Source organism: Indicator indicator, chromosome 4, assembly GCF_027791375.1.
Source record: "Indicator indicator isolate 239-I01 chromosome 4, UM_Iind_1.1, whole genome shotgun sequence".
Classification (NCBI taxonomy): domain Eukaryota; kingdom Metazoa; phylum Chordata; class Aves; order Piciformes; family Indicatoridae; genus Indicator; species Indicator indicator.
In genome coordinates, this window is record NC_072013.1 from 35,150,164 (window position 1) to 35,176,024 (window position 25,861).

General features: G+C 48.3%; 2 protein-coding genes and 1 non-coding gene across 4 annotated transcripts; 1 reads left to right on the forward strand and 2 right to left on the reverse strand.

The window, feature by feature from the left end:
- The first annotated feature begins 104 nt into the window (after positions 1–104).
- FKBP3 (FKBP prolyl isomerase 3) lies at positions 105–5,641 on the forward strand. Its single transcript, XM_054400483.1, has 7 exons — positions 105–218; positions 290–391; positions 469–576; positions 1,426–1,561; positions 2,210–2,277; positions 4,343–4,440; positions 5,148–5,641. Exons 1-7 carry the CDS (start codon positions 105–107, stop codon positions 5,200–5,202), a joined length of 681 nt encoding a protein of 226 aa, XP_054256458.1. The 3' UTR covers positions 5,203–5,641.
- Positions 5,642–5,886: 245 nt separating this feature from the next.
- Positions 5,887–25,368, reverse strand: PRPF39 (pre-mRNA processing factor 39). 2 transcript variants are annotated; one of them, XM_054400151.1, is made up of 14 exons: positions 25,338–25,368; positions 21,239–21,594; positions 19,903–20,028; positions 19,121–19,239; positions 17,526–17,693; positions 16,775–16,940; positions 15,254–15,361; positions 12,171–12,335; positions 11,718–11,844; positions 11,354–11,622; positions 10,619–10,803; positions 9,777–9,851; positions 8,510–8,630; positions 5,887–6,594 (listed from the first exon to the last, which is right to left on the reverse strand). In XM_054400151.1, exons 2-14 carry the CDS (start codon positions 21,566–21,568, stop codon positions 6,544–6,546), a joined length of 2,010 nt encoding a protein of 669 aa, XP_054256126.1. In that variant the 5' UTR covers positions 21,569–21,594; positions 25,338–25,368; the 3' UTR covers positions 5,887–6,543. The 2 variants fall into 2 exon arrangements, with proteins under 2 accessions (XP_054256126.1, XP_054256127.1); XM_054400152.1 differs by lacking the exons at positions 19,903–20,028; positions 21,239–21,594; positions 25,338–25,368 and adding an exon at positions 19,367–19,513.
- On the reverse strand, positions 11,180–11,261 carry LOC128966835 (small nucleolar RNA SNORD127). Its single transcript, XR_008489103.1, has one exon. It is a non-coding gene; the product is annotated as a small nucleolar RNA SNORD127 (small nucleolar RNA).
- Positions 25,369–25,861: the final 493 nt, after the last annotated feature.

Genomic DNA, 25,861 nt, shown 5'->3' on the forward strand with positions numbered 1-25,861 from the left:
CGGGGGGCGGTGCCCGGTCCGCCGGCGGCGGCTGCCGCGGGATCGACGGGAAAGCTGGGCGGTACCGTGAGGAGGAGGAGGAGGTGGCGGCGGCAGGCGGGAAAATGGCGGCGGCCACAGCGGCTCCGGCGCAGCCTTGGAGTGCTGAGGAGCTAAGGAGTGAAGCGCTGCCCAAGAAGGATATCATCAAATTCCTTCAGGAGCATGCTGCCCAGGCGGTAAGGTCGGGAAAGGTGATTTCTGAGTAGAAAGGTTTTATTTCCTCCTCCTTACGGGCTTGTCTTTGCAGTTTCTGGCCGAGCACAAGCTTCTGGGGCAGGTGAAGAATGTGGCTAAGACGGCGAATAAGGAGCAGCTGATCGCGGCCTACACGCAGCTCTTCCACACGCAGGTGAGGGGCTGTGGGGCTGGGGGCTTTGGGGGACAGGGGTGGTTGTTGATGGCTGCAGCTCCTCTTTTTTCCCTCAGAGATTCAAGGGCACAGATGGTGCAGAGAAGGCAGCAGACAAGGCAAAGCCTGTGAAGGCAGAGGAGGCCAAGGGCAAAGCAGTAAAGTCTGAGGAGGCAGTGGATGAGGTTGGTGTTGTGGTGTTTGAGCCATTGTGTGGGCCATCCAAATTAAACTGGTTGCAAGAACCTGGTTAGGGCAATTAATCTGGTGTTTGCATCATGCCTTGCTATTGTACAGCTTCCATAACTTGAGTTAGTGGTGGGCATTTCTCCCAAAGCTGTGCTTTTGGCTGAAAACTGTGCCACATACTGTCCAAATGTTAGAGTCCTGCAGGGGCACATAGACTCATAGAATCACAAGAACTGTTTGAGTTGGAAGAGACCTCTAAGATCATCAAGTCCAACCATTGCCCCAACACATCTATGGTCATTAAACCATGTCCCAAAGTTCCATGTCCATGTGTTTGTGGAACACATCCAGGGATGGTGATTCCACCACCTCCCTGGGCAGTCTGTTTCAATGCATGACCACTATTGCAGGAAAGAAACTTTCTGAATATCCAACCCAAACCTCCCCTGGCATAATTTCAGGCCATTTCCTCTCCTTTGATCACCTAACACTAGGGTGAAGAGACCACTGCCCACCTGGCTCAAACCTCCTTTTCAGGGAGTTACAGAGAACCAGAATATCTTCCCTCAGCCTCCTTTTCTCCAGGCTGAACAATCCCATTTCTGTCAGCTGCTCCTCACCAAACCAGTTCTGCAGACCCTTCACCAGCTTTGTTGCTCGTTGTGAACCAGCTCCAGCCCCTCAATGTCCTTGATGTGAGGGGCCCAAAACCATGCTGTTTATTAACTCTGAATGTGTTCATTCATTGCCTCAAACTAAGTGGTTGTTTGATCTTGAATGTCATTGGTGTGAGACTAGTTAATGCAGCAATCATCACTCTCTCTTTTTTTTCTTCATGAGCTCAGGGGCCACCAAAGTACACAAAATCCATTTTAAAGAAGGGTGATAAAACCAACTTCCCGAAGAAAGGAGACACTGTCCATTGCTGGTATACAGGAAAGCTACAGGATGGAACAGTCTTCGATACCAATGTTCAGACAAGTAAGATTCTACCTAATACTGCTTGGCTTTTGTTACAAGTGCATATAGAGGAAATTAACTGGACTCATTAAACTTTTGGGAGATGTGTGTGGCAGAAGTCCAGGCAAACTGCTTCTTGAGCTGACTTAGAGGTATCTCTGCAACCTGATTTTTCCATGAGAGAATGCACAGCAGTATTTTAGGACTGGCTGGTGTCAAGTGACAACTGCTGCGTCTTGCCAGACCTCAATGTTTGGCATTCTCCAGGCTGGAGAGAAAGTGGAATGCAGGGATTTCATCAGGGCTGAAACTGAAAATAGGAAAGATGATTCCTGCTCAGGGAGCTTCCCTTATCTCTAGAACTCAAGCAGCAACAGTTAGTTTCTCTAAAAAGACAAATTTTGGTGTACTTCTGTAATAAGGCCTTAAAGACAGAGACACTGGAATGAAAGTGATTGGAAGAAGCCTGGTGTAGTGTATCACCTGTGGAGATGAATATTTTTAGTGCACAGCACTAAGTTTTCCCCTAAAAAAATCTGACAGTGGGCTAAAAATAATATGCTAAGAACAGATACTTATGCAAGGCATGATCAGAATAGCAACTGCAGGCAGCAGTGTGGTGTGTACTGGTGGGATGTTAAAGCCAATGGACATAAAACTGTCTTTCAGGTGCAAAGAAGAAGAAAGCAGCCAAACCTTTAAGTTTCAAAGTTGGTGTAGGAAAAGTCATCAGAGGTGTAAGTAACTCATTAACAGCTCCCTCAGAATGCCCAAAGTTTCCATTCTTCAGGATTTCTGGCTGGGGGGCCGGGAGGGGCACAAATTTTGAGCTGCTGCTTTTGTGTCCAGCTCAAAAAAGGGGAGTTGGAAGCATTTGCATCCACGGGATGTATTTGTCCCTCAGAGATGCACTCATCCATCTGCAGTGGCATTCCTCTCCTGAAATAGTGGGTGAATAGGAGTGGAACAACATCGTGTTCCTCAGGAGAAACTCAGCCTCTTGTGCATGTCTGTCTAGTGCTTGGCACAACAGGAGGGTTATCAGGTTGCTTTAGTCTGTCAGAGGATTGGTTTCGTCTGTCAGAAGGGTTGTTTTCACTCAGCATCTTGCCATTTGCCTCCTACATAGAATCATATAATTGTTTTGGTTGAAGAGACCTCCCAGATCATTGAGTCCAACTGACAGCCTAAGGCCACTGTGGCCACCAAACCATAGTTCAGTTCAACCATTAGCTCTGACCTGGATGCTGAAACTCCAACTTTTAGCTCCTCTGGTGCATTGAAATGAGTTGCAGTTGGATGCTCTAACACTGATATGCTGGATCATGTCCAGAGAAGGGCAATGAAGCTGGTGAAGGGTCTGGAGAACAGGTCTGGTCAAGAGCAGATGAGGGACCTGGTATTTAGTCTGGAGAGTAGGAGGCTGAGGGGAGACCTCATTGCTCTCTACAACTCCCTGAAAGGAGGTTGGAGGCATGTGGGAGTTGGTCTCTGCTCCCCAGTATCAAGAGATAGAACAAGAGGAAATGGCCTGAAATTGCACCAGAGGAGGTTTAGGGTAGACATGAAGAACAATTCCTTTCCTACAAAAGTGGTCAGGCATTGGAACAGGCTGCCCAGGGAGGTGGTAGAGTCAGCATCCCTGGAGGTGTTCAGGAAGTGTGTGGACATAGCACTGTAGGACATGGTTTAAGGGCCACAGCAATGTTGGCTTGAAGGTTGGTCTCGATGGGCTTTTGCAACCCAAACAATTCTGTGATTCCTCTGCTCCCTCCAGCACCAAGTATTTCAGCAGAGCTGGTGAGAGCTGTGTGAGGGGAATGTCTGGCCAAAGTAAGGAAGAAACAAGTGTGCTTCACATCCTTCTGTTAGAGTGGAAATACAGACACTGGTGTGAACTTGGTATGTCTGGGAGATACCATCATAGGTGCACAGCAAGTGAGGTGCTGAACTTTTGTCTTGCTACTGCTGAGCCAGTGGTGAAGTTGGTGGCTGTGTGCATGAGGTAAGAGTGCAAGGAGAAACTTGTTTGGTGTGAGGGTGCTGGAGTCCTGGAGCAGGCTGCCCAGAGAGCTTGTGGAGAGATTCCAAGCCTAGCTGGACTAGTGATCCTCAGCTAGCTGCTGTGGATGACCCAGCTTTAGCAGGTGGGCTGGACTGGATGATCTCCAGAGGTCCCTTCCAGCCCCACCATGCCGTGTTTGGGTGATCTTCTGATTACTTGACTTAAAAAACAACCTAGACCCACTCCAGCCTCATGTGTACTTCTGCTACTATTGGGATGAAGGCCTTCACGTGCGACAGTATCAGAGCTGGGGACTGTCCCTCGGTACATAGCCAGCTCTGCAGAAGCAGCAGCAGGCTGGGTGTTCCTTCAGCCTGTTGGCTGCCAGGTTCATGTGGGTGCCAGCTATCTCCTTTGAGCAGCTGGCTTTAGTGAAACACTGATAGGGTGCTGAACCCCATAGCAGCTTTGGGCAGAGTCAGGGACCAGCCCTGAAACAGAATCAGTGGTGGAGCATCAGCACTCTTGCAGAGCCCTTGGGATGCAGACACTGTTGAGACAGGGGAACAGGTTGCCCTAGGAGGTTGTGGATGTCCCCTCCCTGGAGGTGTTCAAGGCCAAGTTGGATGAGGCCTTGAGCAACCTGGGATAGTGGGAAGTGTCCCTGGCCATGGCAGGGAGGCTGGAACCAGGTAATCTTGACAGTCCCTTCCAATCCAAACCATTTTGTGATTCTATGAATCTGACTGCTGTGTTGTGCTGTAGTTGGTTTGAGTCAGGGCTGATTTATTTTTCAGTGGGATGAAGCCCTCCTCACTATGAGCAAAGGAGAGAAAGCTCAGCTGGAGATTGAACCTGAGTGGGCATACGGCAAGAAAGGGCAGCCTGACGCCAAGTATCCTTCTGCAACCTCTTACTCATCAACTAGCTTGGACATCCTTGGTAGAATCAAGTGTTCTGTGGCCAGGAATATAACGGTGGGAGCATTTCTGTCACTCACAGCAGGCTTAGAATATTAACAACTGCAGAGAGAACTCGTGCAGAGAAGAACACGCTATTGTTCTCCACCTGCTTCTTCCTGCAGCAGCAATGGGGATACTACCAGGTGTAGTGGAGGTGGGAGAGAAGTTCTGCTCCAGCTGTAGAGGCAGAAGGTTGAAATATGGAATTGAGTGATCCTGCAGCATCAAGCAGCCATGTTTCTTCTACCAGAGGAAGGCAAGGATCATTCTCACTGGTCATTTCAAGGGCTTTCTAGCCATTCCTTATCCCTCTGTAGGGTAGCAGGACAGTTTGACCTCCTCCCAGAGGAAGGCCAAAATGGAGACAACAGTCAGCTGCTTTTAGAGGGATGAGAACAACGAGAACCACAGGATAGGTTGGGGTGGAAGGGATCATCTCACTCACCCCCCCTGCCATGTGGGACATAGGAATCCCATGACAGCTGGTGGCAGACAGCTGCCCAGATGTTGATGTGGCCAGTGAAGTGGGAACCCAGCAGAGGGGGCCCAGAAGAGCTGGTAACTCACCTCCCAGTCATCAATGCCTTAGCTCTGGTAGGATGTGTGTTTCATTTTAACCTTCCTTAACGTATGCCCACAGGATTCCGCCCAATGCAAAGCTCTTCTTTGAGGTAGAACTGGTGGATATTGAGTGAAATCAAGTTTCCTCTGCTGCTGGGGAATCCATTTTAGGATCAAGAAAGCTCCTGACAACGCAGTTCTGCTCTTGTAACTCCAGGAAATAGTTACAACTGTGGCCTTGTCCCCAAACCCAGTCTGTTTGCCCTGCTCCCAGCTGCTGTACAGTGACACCACTAAAGAAACCTAGTTTGTACGTGCATGTGAGTTCCTCTCTTGTGTCTCTGCTCACTGTCAAACTTCCTTCTCTTACTGTGGGGGAAACCTTGGATAGAGAGCCCCAAGAAACCGCTGCAAGAAGCAGATCCATCAGGAATGGCCATGGCTGATACACCTGTCCCTTGGTGTTGACTGAGAAGCAGGTACTGTGAGACCTAGTCTCATGTCTTCAGCAGCACGCTTTATCTTTATCTTCTCTGTAAGATAGCTATTTCAGTTGAAATAGCAGAAAAGGAAATAAATTACTTAAGACTTTAGGAATCCCTTCATTTAGGGAAAGAAAGCCCACTACATTTCTCCTCTAAAGGTGTTTTATGGAAAAGCCAGGTTCTAGAAACAAACTATGGACATGTGCCAGCCCTTCCCAAGGTGTCCACATGCTGTAGTCACTCCAGTTTGAACTGAGGCCCCCACTACACACCCTTAGGCCTGGCTGGAGAGATGTAACCCAAGAAAGCTCAGAGGACTACTGAATTCCTTGCTTTTATTACAAAAAATGGGAATGATCACTTTGATCAAAATGAAAAAAACCCAACACAAATGTTTGCTCACACACTGTGTACAAGAGAAACTAAATACAAAACTCACCCCAGACACCATTTGTGCTTTATAAAAGAACATCATTTTTTGCACGGCCTCTTCCTCTGATCCTCGTGGAGAAGAGAAAGCAGCTGGCAGAGGTTGCCTTCAAAGGTGAGGAGATTCCATGGTGACGACAAAAAACAGGTTGGGAGTTGGAGTGGGACACACGGGACATCTCACCGTAGCACAGGTCATGATGCTGTCCCATCCTGCCTGTGTCGTGCAGCAGTTCAAGGAGATACCAAAGCCCTACAGCTTCACCAACTCAATCTATGGAATCAAGACAGGACTGAACTCCTCAGGTCTCTCCAATTAACGCAGGGAATTAACAAAACCAATGGGTTGATGGTCAGCTAGAGTTGGACAGATACCATTGATCAGTTACTGCACACATACCCTGTGAACATCAGCTCCTTTCACATGCAGAAGACCAAAAAGCAGCTATGACAACAGTCTCTTCACAGCCCCCACTTAGAAAAATAGAGATTTTTTTAATTACTATTTTTATTTCATCTTGGTTGAAACTGCAGCACGGTGAGCTCCAGCTGCTTCTGGGATCAAGTTGGGTGGTAATACTGTCCGTAATTCCACGCATTCTGGTAGTTGTACTGCAAAGCAACAACACATGGCAAGGTTACTGACTGCCTGTGCTCCAAAGGACACCCCATAATGACTGTCAGGATTTCAACCTTCTGTAACTGGAATCACAGAATCCCAGTGCAGTGGGGTTGGAAGGGGCCTCTGGAGATCACCCAGTCCAACACCGCTGCTAAAGCAGGAGCAACCCACAGCGGCTTGCCCAGGATCACAATGGGCAGGTGGGTTCAGAAGCTCTCCAGAGAAGGAGACTCTGCCACCTTTCCAGGAAGCCTGCTCCAGGGTTCCAGCACCCTCACACCAAAGAAGCTTCCCCTCATCTTCAGATGGAACCTTCTGGGTTTCAGTTTGTGACCTTGGCTCCTTGTCCTGTCACTGGGCACCACTGACAAGAGTCTGACCCCATCCTCTTGCACACCCCCCTCCCTCCTGCCCCAGGTACTTCAGCTCTTGCTGAGCATTGATCAGATCCCCTCTCAGGCTGCTCTTCTCCAGGCTCAACAGCCCCAGGGCTCTCACAGCCTTTCTTCCTCACAGTGATGCTCCAGGACCCTCCACGGGCCTCTCTCCAGTTGTTTCCTGTCTCTCTTGAACTGGGGAGCCCAGCACTGGGCCCAGGGCTTCAGATGAGGCCTCACTACGGCAGAGTAGAGAGGGAGAACACCTTCCTTTAACCTGTTGGCCATTCCACAAGATGTCCAGCCAGGACACACAGCTCCAGTGCCCTCACACTGCTTCCTCTGGTAGAGGAATACAGCAGCATACAAACAGTTCCTGTGAGCTTAGAGTTACCCCATCTAAGCCTGGGCTGGGATCCAGCACCTGATATTCCTGGGGTGCCATGAACACATCTCCATCCTCTTAGGAACTGTCTGCTCTTCACAAGCAGACTGAAGTCCACAGGACAGTGATGGAGTTACCCTGTCTAGCACAGTACCGAGATCTCCATCAACACCAAGTCTGCTATTCCCAATGCTGCGTTTCACAGCTTGTAGCAGCTGTCCTGGCAGAGTGTCCCTGTGCTTGGCGAGATACCTTTCACCACCTGCCTCTGCAAAGAACGCTTGATGTGGGTAGTTCTAAACCCATCTCTCAATGTGTCCCCCATGAGCTTGGCAGGCTCTTTTCAGTGTAAACAAGTTTCCATTAACTCTTTCAGCAAACTTCTCAGTTGGACCCGTCATGCCTCACAACTCAGGAGAAGCAGAAGTCCATGCCTGCAGTACCCACCCTTCCTATCCTAACCTACTACAGAAAGGCAGGCTTGAAGTTCTGATTTTCCAGCCTGCCCCTTGCACAAGGCAGGACACCAAATGGCCAGTCAGCCCAGCAGCAAGCAGACCATGTCCTGGAGGCTGCTGGAGCCACAAGCAAGAAGAGGAAACCAAGGTATGACTTGACTGAGTCTTAAGAGTGCTTTATGCCACTCCAGGGGACAAAGCAAAGTGCATGGAAGAACAGTCACAAAGCCAAGCTGTGGCAGACTCATCTTGACGAAGACGTCACAGGAACTACTAGCCAAAGAAAAGTGACTATCAAAGCACATGGTAAACTGACATTTTGAGGTGGGTCACCTGGCCAGATGTTTCAGCACACACAGGTACATTGTCCTTCACCAGCAATATCGATTCAACTGTCACACCTCCCTTAATGTAAACATCTAAACACCAAACCACACATCTGAGCAAGCTGCTCTAGGTGAAGATGTCCCTGCTCACTGCACAGTTGGTCTTAATGAGCTTTAAAGGTCCCTTCCAACCCAAACCAGTCTGTGATTCCATGATCTCTATCCACAAAGAGCCCTGCACAGAGGTCGAAGAGGAATGCACAAAACCAGGAACTCCATTTTGACTCCAGGCTTTCCTCTCCAGCTGACACTGGGCCACTGATATAGCCACAACGCCCAGGAGGACCCCATACACCCACCTGATACCAGGCATTGTAGTTGTAGGCCGCCTGGTTGACTTGTATGTCTCCATCCATCATCTGTGCTGATGCCAGAGCTGGGTCATCTGTCAGCATTTTCTTCTCATCTGGCTCCTCTGACCTGTGAAGTTAAACAGCTACTTGTGAATGTGTCAGAGGTTAGGTTCTGGGCTGCTCTGCACATGGGGAATGATGCAATGGGTAAGGAAGGACTACTTTGACATTCGGTGGCCTGTGCCAATAGGGCAGAAGAATTTCATTTAGGGAAGGACATTATATTATGCTTCAGGAAGAAGAAACAACAAAGCTGGTGAAGGGTCTGGAGAACAGGTCTGGTGAGGAGCAGCTGAGGGAACTGGGGTTGTTCAGCCTGGAGAACTGGAGGCTGAGAGGAGATCTCATTGCTCTCTACAATTCCCTGAAAGGAGGTTGGAGGCAGGTGGGGACTGGTCTCTTTCCTCTAGTATCAAGTTACAGAACAAGAGGAAATGCCCTGAAATTAGGTTGGATATTAGGAAAACTTTCTCCCCTGCAAGAGTGTCAGACATTGGAACAGGCTACCTAGGGAGATGGTGGAGTCACGGTCCATGGACGTTTCAAGAAATGTGTGGACATGGCACTTAGGGACACGGTTCAGTGGTTGGACTCAATGATCTTAAAGGGCTTTCCCAACCCAAACAATTCTACAATTCTATGCTCTGGTGTTCAAATCCTTCTGGTGCTCAAACCGAGACAGCAAAAGCCATGTTTGTGCTGAAAGCATATTTACTTTATAGAATCATAGAACTGTTTTGGTTGGAAAAGACCTCTAAGATCATCAAGTCCAACCACTGACCTAACATCAAGTGATCAGAAACAAGGGATTTTAGTCTTGCAAACAATAGGCATAATGCTGAAAAATACCTGTATTTATACAAAAAACTATAAATCCATGATAAAACTTTAACAACTATTCACACATTGAAGAAAAAACAACTCTCCAACACTGTTAGAGAAGTATTTTAAGCATTTCATAGATTTGTAGAATCACAGAACGTTTTGGGATGGAAAGAATCTTCAAGATCCTCTAGTTTTAACCTCCCTGCCATGAGCAGGGACACCTTCCACTAGAACAGGTTGCTCAAGACCTCATCCAACCTGGCCTGGAATACCTCCAGGGAGGGGGCATTTCCACATTCTCTCAGCTATAGCTCAGTGCCTGTCCCAGCCACCCCACACTGCTCCATCAATCCAGATGGGTTCACAACCCAGAAGAATTCCTTCCTACCCGTTCTCTGCTCGCCTTTTCAAAGAGTCCTGCTCCTTCAGAAGTGCTTGATGTTCATCATACGCGTCCAGAAGCCTGAGGAAGACAACAGAGAAAGCTGTCCTCACATTATCATTTTAAACACATGTAGAACATTTTAATGTGGTTGCTCAAGTACACAGAATCCCCAAATCCCAGCATGGTGGGGCTGCAAGGAACCTCTGGAGATCATCCAGTCCAACCTCACTGCTAAAGCAGGGGCTCCCACAGCAGCTTGCCCAGGACCACAATGTCCAGCTGGGTTTGGAAGCTCTCCAGAGAAGAGACTCCACAACCTCTCTGGGCAGCCTGCTCCAGGGATCTGGCACCCAAAACCCATTCTAAACCAAGCTCAGTGATCATCCACCTGGATGTAGGGAGAACTACAACCCCCACCTGGCTCCAACTTCCTTCCCAGGGAGTTGTAGAGAGCAATGAGGTCTCCCCTCAGACTCCTCCATACTAAATAATCTCAGGTCCCTCTGTTGCTTTTCATAAGACCTGTTCTCCAGACCCTTCACCAGCTTTCTTGGCCTTCTCTGGACATGCTCCAGCCTCTCAATATCCTTGGAATGAGGGGCCCAAAACTGAAACCAGTACTTAAGGTGTGGTCTCAGCAATGTCCAGTACAGGGGAACAATCACTCTTCTGGTCCTGCTGGCCACACTATTACTATCTAAACCCAAGGTTTTGGTTGAGAAAATCATCCATCAACAAAGAGCTGATAGTGCTAAAGACACCATTTAATGGATGCTGCTAACCCTACCACTTCTCCCAGCACTCTTCTAGTGACCCTTACTTGGCTGCTGCAGATCCCCTCTTACTTGTTTACATCAGAACCAAAATCTTCCAGAAATTCCACTTTTCTCTGTGAAAACGTAATCCTCATTTTAATGGAGAGCTCCCCATTGACAGCTTTATCAAAGCAGCTCAAGATGTTCTCCTCATTTTGCTTGAGGTCACCACTGTACTCCATTTCCAGTAAGTTGAGATAGAGCTTCGTGTTTTCCTGTGCAAAAGATGCATTAGGAGTTGTGCACTGGCCATGTTAGGTATTTAATGGTCAATGTATCTCTACCACAAGCATGCCAGAACATTCACACTATAAATTGTATGCTAAAATAGTCAATAAAAGGTGTTTTAGTCATGTTGGTCATCTCTGACCTGACTTGACACATAGAAATGACCTAACATTGCAAAAAGATACATCACACTTTCCTAGCACTGAGCTAAGATCCTTTAAAGTGCCCAACCCCTACAAACTCTACAAGCCCACAGGGTTTTGTTCACTCTTGAGATGAACACACATCTAGAAGAGTGAGATTCTCCATGAAAAGAGAGATTATCCAAGGAAAAATAAAGGTATGAAGCAAGAGCTACAAGTAGGGCAACCTCAGTTTAGAGGGACTGGTGTCTCCATGCAGTAATGAACCATTACAGCTAAAACTCCTGTCATCATTGTTGCCCTACTTGGAAAGAAATGCTTCAAAGAGAGAGAAGATTGGTGATCTTTGGGGGTTGGTTTGGTTTGTTAAGGACAGCAAGGAGGGAACACATACTTTGTCCATTTCTATGGCTTCTGACAGCACTTTTCTTGCCTTTGGAAGGTTTTTCTGTACTTTGAAGAGGTGCCGAGCTAATTTGATGGCATAAAAGGAGGACTCAGTGAGGGACTTGGAGTTCCTCATAGCCTCTTCCAGCAGGTGCTCAGCTTCTTCCATGTTGCCGTGCCTGCGTTCCAAGCTGACCCTCCGCAGGCGGATCATGGCTAACCCTAGAATACACTCCTCAAAGGTCTTCAAGATCCTCCTGGCTTCATCGATGTTGCCTGAAACATCAGTTGAGACACTTTAGGATAGGAGACACCCCACAGCCTACTGACCACTAGAATCCCTCCCAGCAGAACCCCAGGGCTGCTCTTACCCTGCTGCTCCTCAAAGGCTGCCCACAGCATGTGAACCATGGGTTTCTTAGGCAGGTGTATTGTGCAAGCCCTGCTGTAGACATGCCTCACTCCTTCAATACTATGATTCTCCATGTATTTGGCATACTATGGTTGAAAACAGAGCAGAGATGGGAGAGTTTAAAGCTTGTATTTGCCTTTCCAAACATGCCAGAGTGATAAAATTCTTTTGTTTTAAACCCATTCAGCACCTTTATGGAACCACTAGACTAGTTTCTGTAAGGAAGGACGTAGAGAGGCAACGAAGTTGGCATATGCAGCAGTCAAATCTGGTTGCAAGCAGACCATCTCCTAATGCAACAGATATAGTTATATATGAACAACGTTCCACAAAGAGTACAAAAGGTTAGTCACTAGGTCAAGGTATTGCCAGTGGCAAGGAGATGATGGGTGGCAAACCACTTCTCCCTTACCTTAATCCAGAAGTCCTCATAGAGGGCACATGAAATAACACATCTCTCAAAGAGGACCACGACTCGCTCGTGAGTGCCATTCTCTATCTCAAACTCTAAGTACTCTTTCCAGTTTTTCAGCTGAATTTTCTCCAGAGGTTTGACATGAAAGTAAGGCCTCTTGATCTGCAAGAGTCAAGGAACACCACTTCAATCAGTGGGATTGTGGGACCACACAGATCACAGATTGCACTGGGTTGGAAGGGACCCTCAAAGGTCATCTTGTCCAACCCCCCTGCAGTCAGCAGGGGCATCTGCGACTAGACTGGGCTGCCCAGAGCCCAGTCAAATCTGATCTTGAATGTCTCCAGGGACAGGGCCTCAACCACATTCCTGGGCAACCTGTTTCAGTGTCTCACCACCCTCATTGTGAAGAACTTCCTCCTAATGTCCAAACTTCCTCCTTATGTCCAAGGACATTGTCCAGCCAGATCTACTGGGGTTACCCAAGTGCTGATCAAGAGATGCTGCTGGCATTATTCTAGGCTAGGCACTTCTTGCTCTAGAAACTCTTGGAGTGCAAGTGGTTACAGAAGATGAGCAAGAACTCAGAAGAAGCTGATCCCTTAAAAACAACGTAACAGCAACATTATCATGGAATCATAGAGGTTGCAGAAGATCTCAAAGATTATCTAATCAAACCATTAACCCAGCCTGCCAGGTAACCAGTAAACCATGTCCCTCAGCACCACATCCATATGGCTTTAAAACCCTTCCAGGGATGGGACTCCACCACTGCACTGGGAAGCCTGGGCCAGACCTTGGCAACCCTTTTGGGGAAGAATTTGTTCCTCATGTCCAAACTAAACCTCCCCTGGTGCAATCTGAGGTCATTCCCTCTTGTCCTATCACTTGTTCCTTGGGAGAAGAGACCAGCCCCCACATGGCTTAAACCTCCATTCAGGGAGTTGTAGAGCCAAACAACTTCCCTCGGTCTCCTTTTCTCCCAGCTGAAGAACATCAAAGATGAACACCAATGAATGCATTCCACACAGAGTGCTGAAGTACTTACTGTACTAGCACTGCTTTGACCTACAGGCAGCAGAGCATCCTTCCAGAGATCTTGCTTTTCCTCACTCCATCTTTACCTTTACCTGATCGTTTCTCTCCTGTACTGCAATTCCATCTCAGGGACATCCACACAACGCATCAAGAACTTACAATAATTAAGAAATTAATGTTCAATCCTTCACACCCACCTGAAATGTAAAGCAAATCACCCACTCCATGCTCATCACTGAACTCTACTATGGAACCCAAGGCTCTTTTGGGTGCTTCACTGCTACATTGTTCCTGCTACAATAAACTCATAGAACCACAGAATCATTTTGATTGGAAAAGACCTTTAAGATCATCCAGTCCAACCACTATCTAATCCAAGCCTGGTGCTAAACCATGTTCCTTAAGCAAACAGGTCTAAGTGTTCTCCATCCTTTATCTGACCTCTGTTACCCATCTACCTCATTTCTATCCGTTCCAGGACGCATTTGTACTTCAGACACCTCACAGGCCCACCATGTTGGTATCTACAGAGCAGATCACAGAATGCATTGGGTTAGAAGGGATACTCAAAGGTCATCTTGCCCAGCTCCCCTACAGTGAGCAGGGACACCTCCAACCAGATCAGGCTGCCAAGGGCTGTATCAAGTCTGACCTTGAATGTGTCCAGGGATGGGGTCTCAATCATATCTCTGGGCAACCTGTTCCAAACACTTTGTTTTGACAGTACATGTTCTGATCCTGGCCAGGAACAAGAGGACACCCTCTTTCTTACACATTTACTTCAGCATGTCCACAGTGTTACCATTCTCCTAAGTAATCATTTGTAGCTTTATGTTTCCTGAGCCAAGAAGACCTTCACTCACATCCTCATTTTCCACAAGACTTCAGTGTATTTGAGCTGCCCCCACTGTAGGGATGTGTTTTGTGTGCTCTGCTTCTCCATGATGTATGGGGCTGGTGATAGCACATCAGGCTGGTCAAAGTAGAGCAGAAAGAGGAACCACTTGAGTTAGATGGAGTTCTACTAAAGTCTATGTGAGCAGGAGTGGTTACATGCTCTATGCTGAAGTTCACAGAATGGGTTTGGTTGCAAGGGACCTTAAAGATTCCAAACACCCTGCCATTGGCAGGAACACCTCCCACTAGACCAGGTTGCTCAAGGCCTTGTCCAGTCTGGCCAGGAACATGTCCAGGGACGGGGCATCTACAACCTCCCTGGACAACCTGTTCCAGTGAGCAACCATGGTGTTCCAGAAGCAACCATGGTAGCAACCCTCTGAACCAAGGAAGCATCTGCTGCAGAATGATGGCCCAGACCTCTCCCAACTGGAAGATGCTCCTGTTCCAGCCAATGTCCTGCTCCCCACAGCCTCCCTGCCCTACTCAAGGTTCTCCCCAGTTCTTCTGGCCTATCAGGTGTCTGGCCTAGTGCAATAAGCAACAGGACAGGTGACATGAGGAGCCTCTGCAAATGTCTCCTAGCCAAATGGTCAGGTTAATTTATGACTTAATGGTTTGTAGACAGGAGCTGCAGGTTTGATGGATACTTTTGGCAAACTCACATGAACTGTGTCCAGGTTTCAGAGTGCAAACCCATTCTCCTTTCAGGACAGGATTACCTCTGCAGTCAGAGACAATCTCAGGTTTTGAAGCGTGATGGTTAAACACAAACCCATCCGAACTCCATTCTCCTTTCAGGACAGGCAACCAGAACCACCTCCACCACATTACCCTGCAGCACCTCAGCCACAAGGCAGTCCTGACTCACACACACTTCATGACCATGTGTTTAAAGACCATTCATTACTTACACCCCATCTCACCTATCCCCAGGCACTCCTCAACTATGCTTCAATGACCAGATGGCAGAGCTGCCCTCACCACTTGGGTTTTCAGAAGAAACACAGCAGAGTATGAAAGCCCATCTTTGCTGAAAGCCCCACAACAGTTCCAGTCACATGGTTTGTCACCCAATTCCTAGCTCCAGGGTTTATGTTCAAAGCTCTTGCACCTCCTGCCTTACACAGAAGACCCAAACTTACCGCTTCCTCAAAGGTCCACCTCTTACTGACTTCGTGTTCGTTGTGGTTAAACATCTCCTGGTGAATCTCAATGATTCTGTGCCTCATGTTCTCTATCTCAGTGACCAGCTAAAACACAAGTTTGAAGATGTGACACAGGAAGACAGCACATCACCTTTGTAAATGCATTTTAGGGTGACAGTCGTGCATAAACGCAAAGTACCACAGATGTTGCCTCGAAGAGGCAGGGGAAGGGATGGGACACTGTCCACACGGTGCCCTTACCTTCAGCACAATCCAACTACATTGATTTTTCTATCTCAAGTTTTGCTTTATGCTGAAGGTAATTGAGATTAAAGATGGATTTGGACCCAAGTCAAACATGGCTTCAATCAACAGTTCCTCCAGATGGCTCCATTTCCACATGCCTGTGAAGGCTGTGAACCTCCATAGGCCACTACTGAAGAAGAACTTCCTTGGTCACAGCTCCTCACAGTATCATTTTGGTTGGAAGAGACCTTTAAGACTGAGTCCAACCATCCTCTGACTCTAATAAGGCTGATGCTAAACCACATCCCTCAGCACATCTCTGTCTTTGCAACACCTCCAAGGACGGGTATATTCAACCACCTCCCTGGGCAGCCTGTTCCAGTGTATGAGAACCTGAACTTTTAGTGAAGAAGTTTCTTCTATTATCCAGCTTAAACCTGCCCTGGTGCAACTTGAGGCCATTTCCTCTTGTCCAGTCCCTCATTTCTTGGTGGAAGAGACCAACCCCCACCTAGCTCCACCCTCCTTTCATGGATTTTAGAGAGCCAGAAGGTCTCCCCTAAGCTTTCTCTTCTCTAGGCTGAACAAGCCCAGTTCCTTCAGCTGCTCCTCCCCAGACCTGTTCTGCAGACCCTTCTCCAGCTTTGCTGCCCTTCTCTGGACCTGCTCCAGCACTTCAATGTCCTTGGACTGAGGGCCCAAAACTGAATCCAGGACTCAAGGTGTGGCCTCATCAGTACCCAACACAAGGGCACAATCATTTCCCTGACCCTGCTGGCCACACTACTGCTGATCCAAGCCAGGATGCTGGTGGCCTTCTCAGCCACCTGGGCACGCTGCTGGCTCATCTTCGGCCGCTCTCAACCAGCACCCCCACGTGTTTCTCTACTAAGCAGCTTTCCAGCCACTCTGCCCCAAGCCTGGAACATTCATGCAGTTAGTGTGACCTAAGCCCAGGACCCAGAACTTGGCCTTGTTGAACTTCATCCCATTGGCCTCATCCGATCTATCCTGCCTGGCCAGGCACTTCTGTACTCATTTCTTAGTATGGTATAATTACTGTTAACCCCTAAAGCTTTCCACAGCACTTCCATCATTTTTTAACTCCACGTCTTTACTACCTCTGAAAAGGTGTGTCCTATAGACAAGCAGACACACAGGAGAACCAGAGGAACAATGCAGCTGCATAGACATCAAACTGTTTGCATCTAGACTCCTCCCTCAGGCACAGAGCAAGGCAGGAACACCCTCATGCACCCCCAGGCTGCCTACCTTGGCAGGGTCAGTGATGTCTTCAGTCCCAGAGGGCAGGTCATCTCCTGGCTGCACCTCCTCCCCAGTGTGGCCATTGACTGAGGCAAGCTCCCTGCGCAGCTGGACAAACTGCTCTGTGGTCAGGAAGTCCCGAGGCAGGTTGTTCTGGATGTGTTCCTTAAACCTGGGAGCAGGCAGGAACAATGCAACACAACCTTGATGTCTCATGTGGCAACACTGTGCACCCAGAGCTGAACAATCAGTCCTAGAGGGGCTCTGAGATGATTTATCAATTGGAGTGGTATTGAGAATGCAGCTTCTGACAACACGCACAGAAAATGCAGCTTCCGCCACCTGTCAGGCTTCAAAACCTTTGTGTTTTGAAGAGAAATAAAAGTGTGATGAACTCCAGTGGTTATTCGCTGAAGAGGACAGACCACTTGTCATTTAAAACTGATGCCAAAGGACAAGAGCAGCTTTAGAAGAAAATAATTTATGTCTAAACAAAAAAGGTCTGTAGAAGTTATATAGAAGGCTGATGTATAAATTAACTGAGGGTTCTGGTTAAGGAGCCCTGGAGCAGGCTGCCCAGAGTGGTTGTGAAGTCTCCTTCTCTGAAGAGATACCAGACCCAGCTGGCCATCATGATCCTGGGCAAGCTGCTGTGGGTGACCCTGCTTCAACAAGGAGGCTTAGACTGGATGATCTCCAGAGGTCCCTTCCCACCACTATGTACTACGATTTGGTGACGTCCTTTGTTTCTCTTTACCTCTGGAAGTGATGGCTGTAGAGCTGCGTTGGGATGCCAAGGATGCGGTCATAGATGGAGGTCACCTCCCTCAGGTTGCCCTGCTCGTTCTCCCAGTTGATGTACATCTCCCAGAGCCGGTCAGAACGGAAATCTGTCCCCGCAGCCAGCACTGCGTGCTCGTAGGCTCTGAAAGGGAAACCATTCTACAGTTGTTCCTGGGTGAGGTGGGAGCACAAAGAATCTATGGCTCCCATTTAAAGATCAAGTGTTCAAAAAATTAGTAGATGTGGCATGTCTAGTGGCCATGGAGATGTTGATCAGAAGATTTGACTTAATGATTTTAGAAGTCTTTCCCACCCTTAATGATTCCGTGATTATGAGCAACCTCATCTACTTGCAGCCACACTTGTGTTCAAGATTTAAGCTGTGCAAAGTGTTAAGTTCTAGGTGTCGGCGGAAAGATCTACAGTTCATGAAGCTCAGGCTTGCCTTCTCCTCTAACACTGCCACAACTGAATAAAGGCAACAGGAAAAGCCACTTGCAGGTATGCAAGACATGAGAAAAACACCCAATCTTTACCAGTCTGTCAGATTCCAAACCTATTATTTAGCAGCCATACATCAGTTACTGTCTGGAGCTAACTTAACAGTTCAATTAAGGTTTTGCATCAAACTTCAGTACAACTGCTCACTAAAAGCAGGACCACTGCCAGCCAAAGATGAGGTCAGAATCATGTCAGCCATATCTTGAGCATCTCCAAGGAATTAAATCTGTAGATCTACATTCCAAGGAATTAAACTCCCCAGATTCTCTGGGGAACCTCTTGCAGCACTGCAGGAAGTATTTCTTAACATCTAGTTTGAAGCTCTCAAGACACAACATTTGGCCTCTGTAGCACACTGTGAGGCCACACCTTATGTACTGGGTTCAGTTTTGGGCCTATCACTTCCAGTAAGATATTGAGGGGCTAGAGCAGGTCCAGAGAAGGGCAAAGAAACTGGTGAAGCACCTGGAGAACAGGTCTGGTGGAGCAGCTGAGAGAACTGAGGGTGTATAGTCTGGAAGAGACCGAGGTGAGACCTCATTGCTCTCTACAACTGTCTGAAAGGAGGTTGGAGCCATGTGGGGGTTGGGTCTCTTCTCCCTATCGGGTAATAGAGGAAATGGCCTGAAACCGCCTCAGGCGAGGTCTAGGTTGGACATCAGGAATAATTTCTGTTCTGTAAGAGTGGTCAGGCATTGGAACAGGCTACCAAGGTAGGTGGTAGAGTCACCACCCTTGGAAGTGTTCAATAAACATGTGGACATGGCACTTCTGGACATAGCTTAATGGCCACGGTTGGGCTGGCAGACGGACTCAATGATCCAAGAGGGCATTTTCAACCCAAACAATTCCATGATTATACAATTGTGTTACCTACCTTTTCCCATGGAATTTAGCTCCACCACCTCCCTCAAGGAACTGCAGGCTGCTATCAGCTCATCTAGTTTAGTGGACATGGTATTTGGGTTGATGTTTGGACTCTATGATCTTGTATGTCTTTATGACCACAGTAGTAGACATTTAATGGTACGTGCAGACTATGTCTGTCACCGCCTGCTCTCAACTCACCCTCGGATGGTACTGTTGGTTTCAGGATCAGAAGGGTCCAAGGTCTCCTTGAGGAAGTTTATATAATGTATCCAGAGATCAACACTAAGAGGAATGGCCTGCAGCCCTCTGCGATAAACCTATGAAGAGAAGAGGAGCTGTAGCTGACAGAGGTGATGGTGTCCCAGTAGAGAGGCAACACTGTGTTATCCGCTGAACCTCAGACATACTAATTACTGGAATTTTGTTTAAATAATCTACCATTACCATTTGGGTGGAGGTTGGATAGAACATGGCAATGTTCTGATCTCCACGTGCAGAGTCTTGATCTTCAAAGCGCAGCGGTCCCTGCATTCTGACCAGGTTGTGTGGGCAGGCTTTGGGGTACAGACCATAGGGCACAGACCCATTAGAGCATCATTGACAGCGTCTGACCAAAAATGCAATAAAGATGGAGCAATTGTGACCAGCAAAAAAATAATAAAAAAAAAGAATAAAAAAACCAACTCTAGAGTTGTGAAAAATGAGGAACAAAGGGAAGTGAGAGAAAAGCCCTGCCCTACTTGTTAAGCTGCAGTGTAATTTACAGAGGGCTTGCACTGCAAAGCTTGACAAACTGTAGAGGTTTAACGCACCTGCCAACAAAGAGAAAAAACATTAGCTACAGATGCCACAGGGGTGACACGTGCACACCAAACTCCTACCAACCTGGCAGGCACTGGCAGCCAAATGACTTGTGGGAGCTTAGTCATTTTTTGGCCAACAGGAGCAATGGCAAGAGCTGTGCCCAGCTACCTACGTACCTCATCAGACTGCTTGACGTTCTCGTGGCGCTTCTCAAGGTCTGCATACTTCTTCCAGTAGCCGTAGCAGTATGGGTAATGGGTGAAGAACCTGTCAAAGGCCTTCCTGGCAGCTGGCAGGTGGTTCTGCAGGAATGAGACAAGAGCAATGGGTCCTCTCCCTCAAAACACCTAATGTCTACCATTGTTTTCATATTGTCTTAAAAACAATCACTGTTAGTTGGTGACCTCTTCCAATGACTGAAAAACAATCAATTCTATTTGGGCATCTTTGATGACTTCAAAACAATCATTTTTATTTGGTCATCTTTGATGACTCCAGAAAAAACATTTCTATTTGGTCATTTCTGAGAACTTCAAAACAATCATTTCTATTTTGTGATCACTACTGATGACAGTTTTCAAGGGCAACTGGCCATGCTGGAAAGTTAGGGAAAGGAGAACCTCATCAACTTCAACAAGAGCAAACCTAGAGCCCTGCAACTCAGGAAGAATAAGCCCCTGCACCAGTACAGGTGAGGACTGGCTTACTGGAAAGCAGCTCCACAGATAAGGACCAGGGAGTGCTAGTGGGCAACAAGCTCCCCAGGAGCCCGTAATGTGCCCTCGTAGCCAAGAAGGCCAATGGTCTCCTAGGGGACATGAAGAAGAGTGTGGCCAGCAGGTCAAGGGAGGTTCTCCTCCACCTCCACTCCACCCTAGAAAGGCAACGCAGTTCGGGGATCCCCAGTTCAAGAGAGGCAGGGAACTACTGGAAAGAGTCCAGTGGAGGCTGCAAAGATGCTGAGGGGCCTGGAGCATCTCTGTGAGAAGGAAAGGCTGAGAGACCTGGGACTGTTGAGCCTGGAGAAGAGCAGCCCCAGAGGGGATCTTCTCAATGCTCAGCAAGAGCTAAAGGACCTGTGGGCAGCAAGAAGATGGGGGCCAGACTCCTGTCAGTGGTGCCCAATGACAGAACAAGGAGCAACAGGCACAAATTGGAACCCAGGACGACCACCTGAAGACAAGAAGAAACTTGTTTGGTGTGAGGGTGCTGCAGCCCTGGAGCAGGCTGCCCAGAGAGGTTTTGGATTCTCCTTCTCTGGAAAGATTCCAAACCCCGCTGGACATTGTGATCCTAGGCAAGCTGCTGTGGGTGCTCCTGCTTTAGCAGGAGGGGTGGACTGGATGACCACCAGAGGTCTCTTCCAATCCCCACCATGCTGGGGTCCTATGTAACTGTATTAAAACAGAACCCACAAAAGCTTGATGTACAGTTCTGGATTTCTCCCTAGAATATCCATGATTTGTGTTCGCTCTTTCAGGAAGCCTAAAGAAAAAGGGGGCAGGCACTGACCTCCTGTTCTACATACTGCAGCAGATACACCCATCCTGTGAAGTCCTGGGGATTGTCCTCCACCACTTTCCAGAACTTGTCAAAGTCTGGAGGGAAGCTAGCCTCGATATCCGACGTCTGCAAGCTTTCAATGTTGGGGATCTCACTCTCCTGTGTGTTCTCTTCATTCAGGTCTGGGGAGCTATCAGGTGACTGCTCCATCTCAGTCACACTCATGATCTCCGTAGTAAAGTCCATCTGTTGATCGTCTATTGATATTTCAGCCCCGTTTTCTGTGCTGTCATTGCTTACTGTAGGCTTCTCCTCCTCTGCATTGTCTGAGTTCTCCATGGCTGAGGTTCCTGCTCTACAAGATCCTGTGAAACAAAAAGATTCAGTACTCAGTGATGATTCAAGTGGAACTTGGGGTGTGAAATGTCAGCTAAGAGTCATGGATGCTTCAGGCATCTTTGTATTTCACCACACACCTTCACTTAAATCTACTAGGTTGGATGAGATGATCATGAAGGTCTCTTTCCAACCAAAGATATTCTGTGATTCTTCACCTATCAGCATTATTTACAATTAAAGATGTTAATAGCAGATGTACTTTTTAGTATCTGCACACACAAATCATCATGGTTTTGTTAAAAAACATCACAGGGAACTACTGAGGCATAAAAGTGACCCAAGACTTCTAATATGACTCTAGTAAAAGTTTATTCCAGATAATTATGCTCAGATTTATCCAACTCTTATCCTTACTACAAAATCAACAACTTCTCTGTAAGACAAATACCTGTTGAAATGAACCTTTCATGCCTTAAGTGATGCCTCTGCTAAGAACTACTCTCAGCACCAGACTCATTTCACATTAATGATGCCTCCAAAACCCAACCAGCATCAGAGAACCACATAAAATGTCCACCTAACATGCAGTGGTTCTCTCCCATACACAGCTCATGTGTGGGATGCTTCCTCCTGCCCCTCAGGATACACTCCATCATCCTCCCACTCTTTGTTTTGATCCTTCTGCAATGCTGCTGCCTAGACCTGCCCTTGTCCCAAAGCCCACTCCAGCCTAACATGGATGCCTGCTGCTCTGCCAAGCAGTGCCTGGCTTCAAGGGATCTCCATCTTCACCACCCAGTGCCTTGGAGTAAGGTGCTCCACTGAGCCTTCTCACAGTCAAACCAGGTCCTAATGACTAACTGATTCTAGGCAATGGAGCACCCTGGTGCTGTTAGCTGTGTCACAGACTGGTTTGGGTGAGAAGGGACCTTCAAGGTCCAACCCCCCTGAAGTCAGCAGGAACATCTGCAAAAACAGCAGATTGCTCAGAGCCCCAAACAACCTGACCTGCAGTGGTTCTAGGGATGGGGCATCTCTCAGCTCTCTGGGCAACCTGGGATATGCTCTCATCGCCCTCAGGGTCTAACATTTCTCCCTTCTCTCCAATCTGAATCTCTTCCTCTTTTAGTTCAAACCATTACCCCTTGCTCTGTCACAACAGGCCCTGCTCAAAAGTCTGTCCCCAGCTTTCTTAACAGTCCCTTTAAGCACTAGAAGGCTACCAAAAGGTCTCCTTGGAGCCTTCTCTTCTCCAGGCTGAACAACCCTAGTGCTCTCAGCTTAGCCGCACAACAAAAGGGTTCCAGCCCTCAGACCAGGCCTCTTCTGGCCCTGCTCCAACAGGACCATGTCCTTCTGGAGCAAACAGATCTATTTAGAATGAAGAGCAGTGCGAGATGATCATACTCCTATTTCCCTTGGGTTCTCCTCAGAGAAGATAGAAGCAAACAGGTTTAGCATTTCAAAAATAAGACAAAAAAATCCTAAACAGTCTCCAGGTCACCCATATCTCCAGAATCTTTCCCACCGAAAGCCTGGTAAGAGAAGGAATGGCCTGATTGCTTTCACTTCAACAAATACATTGACAGAGAAGGAAAAAAAAATGTCAGAAAGGAGAAATATTCCCTATCTTATCTTCAGCAGCCTCAACTCATGAGGTAACAGCTCACGTTTGCCTGGGAGTTCACAGGGACACATAACCTAGGCACAAAGCTAGAAACTCCATGTGTTTTGCTCTGCAAAGCTGTCTTGATAACTGCTTTTTGGAAGTGATGATTTCTCTTCTCTGCTCCATACATCTGCTGGCAGCCCTAAAACCACGATTCCTTCTCTTAACGATTTTCTCATTTTATATAGCAACTAGTCATAAAAATTAAGAGTTTATGACATTTAGAAGCCACTAGAACACGCTGTGAGCACACAGAGCACTACATTGCTTCTGTTCTACCAGCAGCAGAGGACACCTGTGCAAGGGGAGCAGTTTATTTCCTTCATGAGCAGCTCTTGCCCACACCCTGGGCTACTCCAGAAAGCCTGCATACGAAGCTGGCTTCTTTAGTTAGTATCAGAGAGACCAACAAGCACTAGACCATGTCCCAAAGTGCCACATCTACTCAGCTTTTGAACACCTTCAGGGACAGTTGACTCCACCACCTCCCTGGGCAGCCTGTTCCAATGCCTGACCACTCTTGCAGGAAAGAAATCGTTACTCATGCTTAAACTAAACCTCCCGTGGCATTTCTTCTCATTCTATCACCTGGTAACAGGGAGATTAAACCAACCCCCCACCTGGTTCCAACCTCCTTTCAGGCAGTTGTAGAGAACAAGGAGATCTTCCCTCAGCCTCCTTTTCTCCAGGCTGAACAACCCCAGTTCCCTCAGCTGCTCCTCACCAGATCTGTTTTCCAGCTTTGTTGCCCTTCTCTGGACCTGCTCTACCCCCTCAATATCCTTCTGGGCTGAGGAGCCCAAAACTGAATCCAGGTGTGGCCTGAAAAGTGACCATCTAACACAACTAACCGTGTAATGGAGTAACTCAATTCCAGTTTTAGACCACTCAGGCTAAATAACTAAATAAATCTATCAGATAACTATGTGCACTACGTTTTCAGTAATTTGCCCACAGGCATTATTTAGCCCATTCCTATTAAAGCCTCAGTGCAGACAAGGCTGGTGTTTAGAAATATGAAAGTACCAATGGAAAATATCAAGGAAAAAGCACAAACAGGCAGCACCATGTAATTCCACACCTCATCACACCCTTCCAAGGCTCTTCACAGTACTGATAAGCAGCTGGTTGAACCCTTCCGGGACAGGACTGACTGCAGGGTGTAACTAGCATGCCCCTTCCACTGTTTTTGCCCCAAGATTAAGGTTTAGTAACTGAAATATAGAAATCATAGAACTCTTGAGGTTGGAAGAAACCTCTGAGATCATCAAAACTGCTTAGCCAGGGCCAGTAAACCACATCCCTCAGCACCCCATCCACGTGTCTCTTAACCACCTCCAGGAGCGGTCACTCCCAACACCTCCCTGGGCAGTCTAATGCCTGAGAACCCGTGCTGTAAATTGTTTTTCATGTCCAACCCAAACTTCCCTGGGGCAGCTTGAGGCCATTTCCTCTTGTCCTGTCACTTGTTCCATGGGAGCAAAGCACAACCCTCACTGGGCTACAACCTCCTCTCAGGGAGTTGTAGAGAGCCATAAGGTCTCCCCTCAGCCTCCTTTTCTCCGTGCTCAACAACTCCAGCTCCCTCAGGTGCTCTTCATCAGGCCTGTTCCCCAGACCTTTCACCAGCTTCACTACTCTTCTACGGACAAGCTCCAGCACCTCGCTGTCCTTTTTGAAGTGAAGGGCCCCAAACTGAACCCAAGACTCGACGTGTGGCCTCACCAGTGCCCAGTACAGGGGGACAACACAGCAATGATGCCATAAAACGCGAAGCTCTCAAAGGCTGTGAGCCGACTGTCCCTTCAGAGACTGAAGGGCTCTTACAGCACATACAACGGAAACAAACCACTTTTCCCTCACTGCAGAGTTGATCACAGTCGTTATTTAACATACCCGAGCCTCGCGGGCAGGACAGGCTAACCGCTGGCCACCTGAAGGGCGGCCGAAGGCAGCGGCCCGAACGTGGCGGCAGGCTGCGAGTCCCACGCCCGCCACCTCCCCTCAGCAGAACGCGGCCAAGCCCTCCTCCCGCCTCAGGCGGGCCCGCCTCACTCCTCAGCACCCCCACTCCGCCCCCCAAGCCCCCACGGTCCTCACCCGCAGCCGGTACCTCCGCCGGGCCGGTGACCGCCAGCCCGCCGCGCTGCCGCCGGGCCCCGAGAAGCGCGCAAGGCGCCTGCGCACAGCCCCTGGCGCCTGCGCTCCGGCGGGGCCGCGCAGGCGCCCTGCGCCCTGCCCCCCTTCCCGCCAAATGGCGGCCGCGCGGCTCCGCGGAAATCGGGCCCCGGGCTGGCGGCGGGGCCTGGCGACACGCGGACAGGGGCGGAACGGGAGCGAGGGGGAGAGCGGGACGGGAGGCGGGGGAGTTGAAAAGGGGAAGGAACGGGAAAGGAAAGGGATAACAGAAAAGGGAATGGGATTAACGGGTAACAGACAGGGGAAACGAAAATGAGGAAAAAAGGGAAGGGAAAAGGGAGAAAGGAAAGATAAATGGAGAAAGGGAGAAACCGGGAAACTGGAAGGGGAGAAGAGAAAAGAAAGGAAGGGCTGGGGTTCCTTTTACTGCAGAGCCGTGCGTAGCTGTGAGCTGCCAGAACCGTGCATTCCCATGCAGAGGAGCA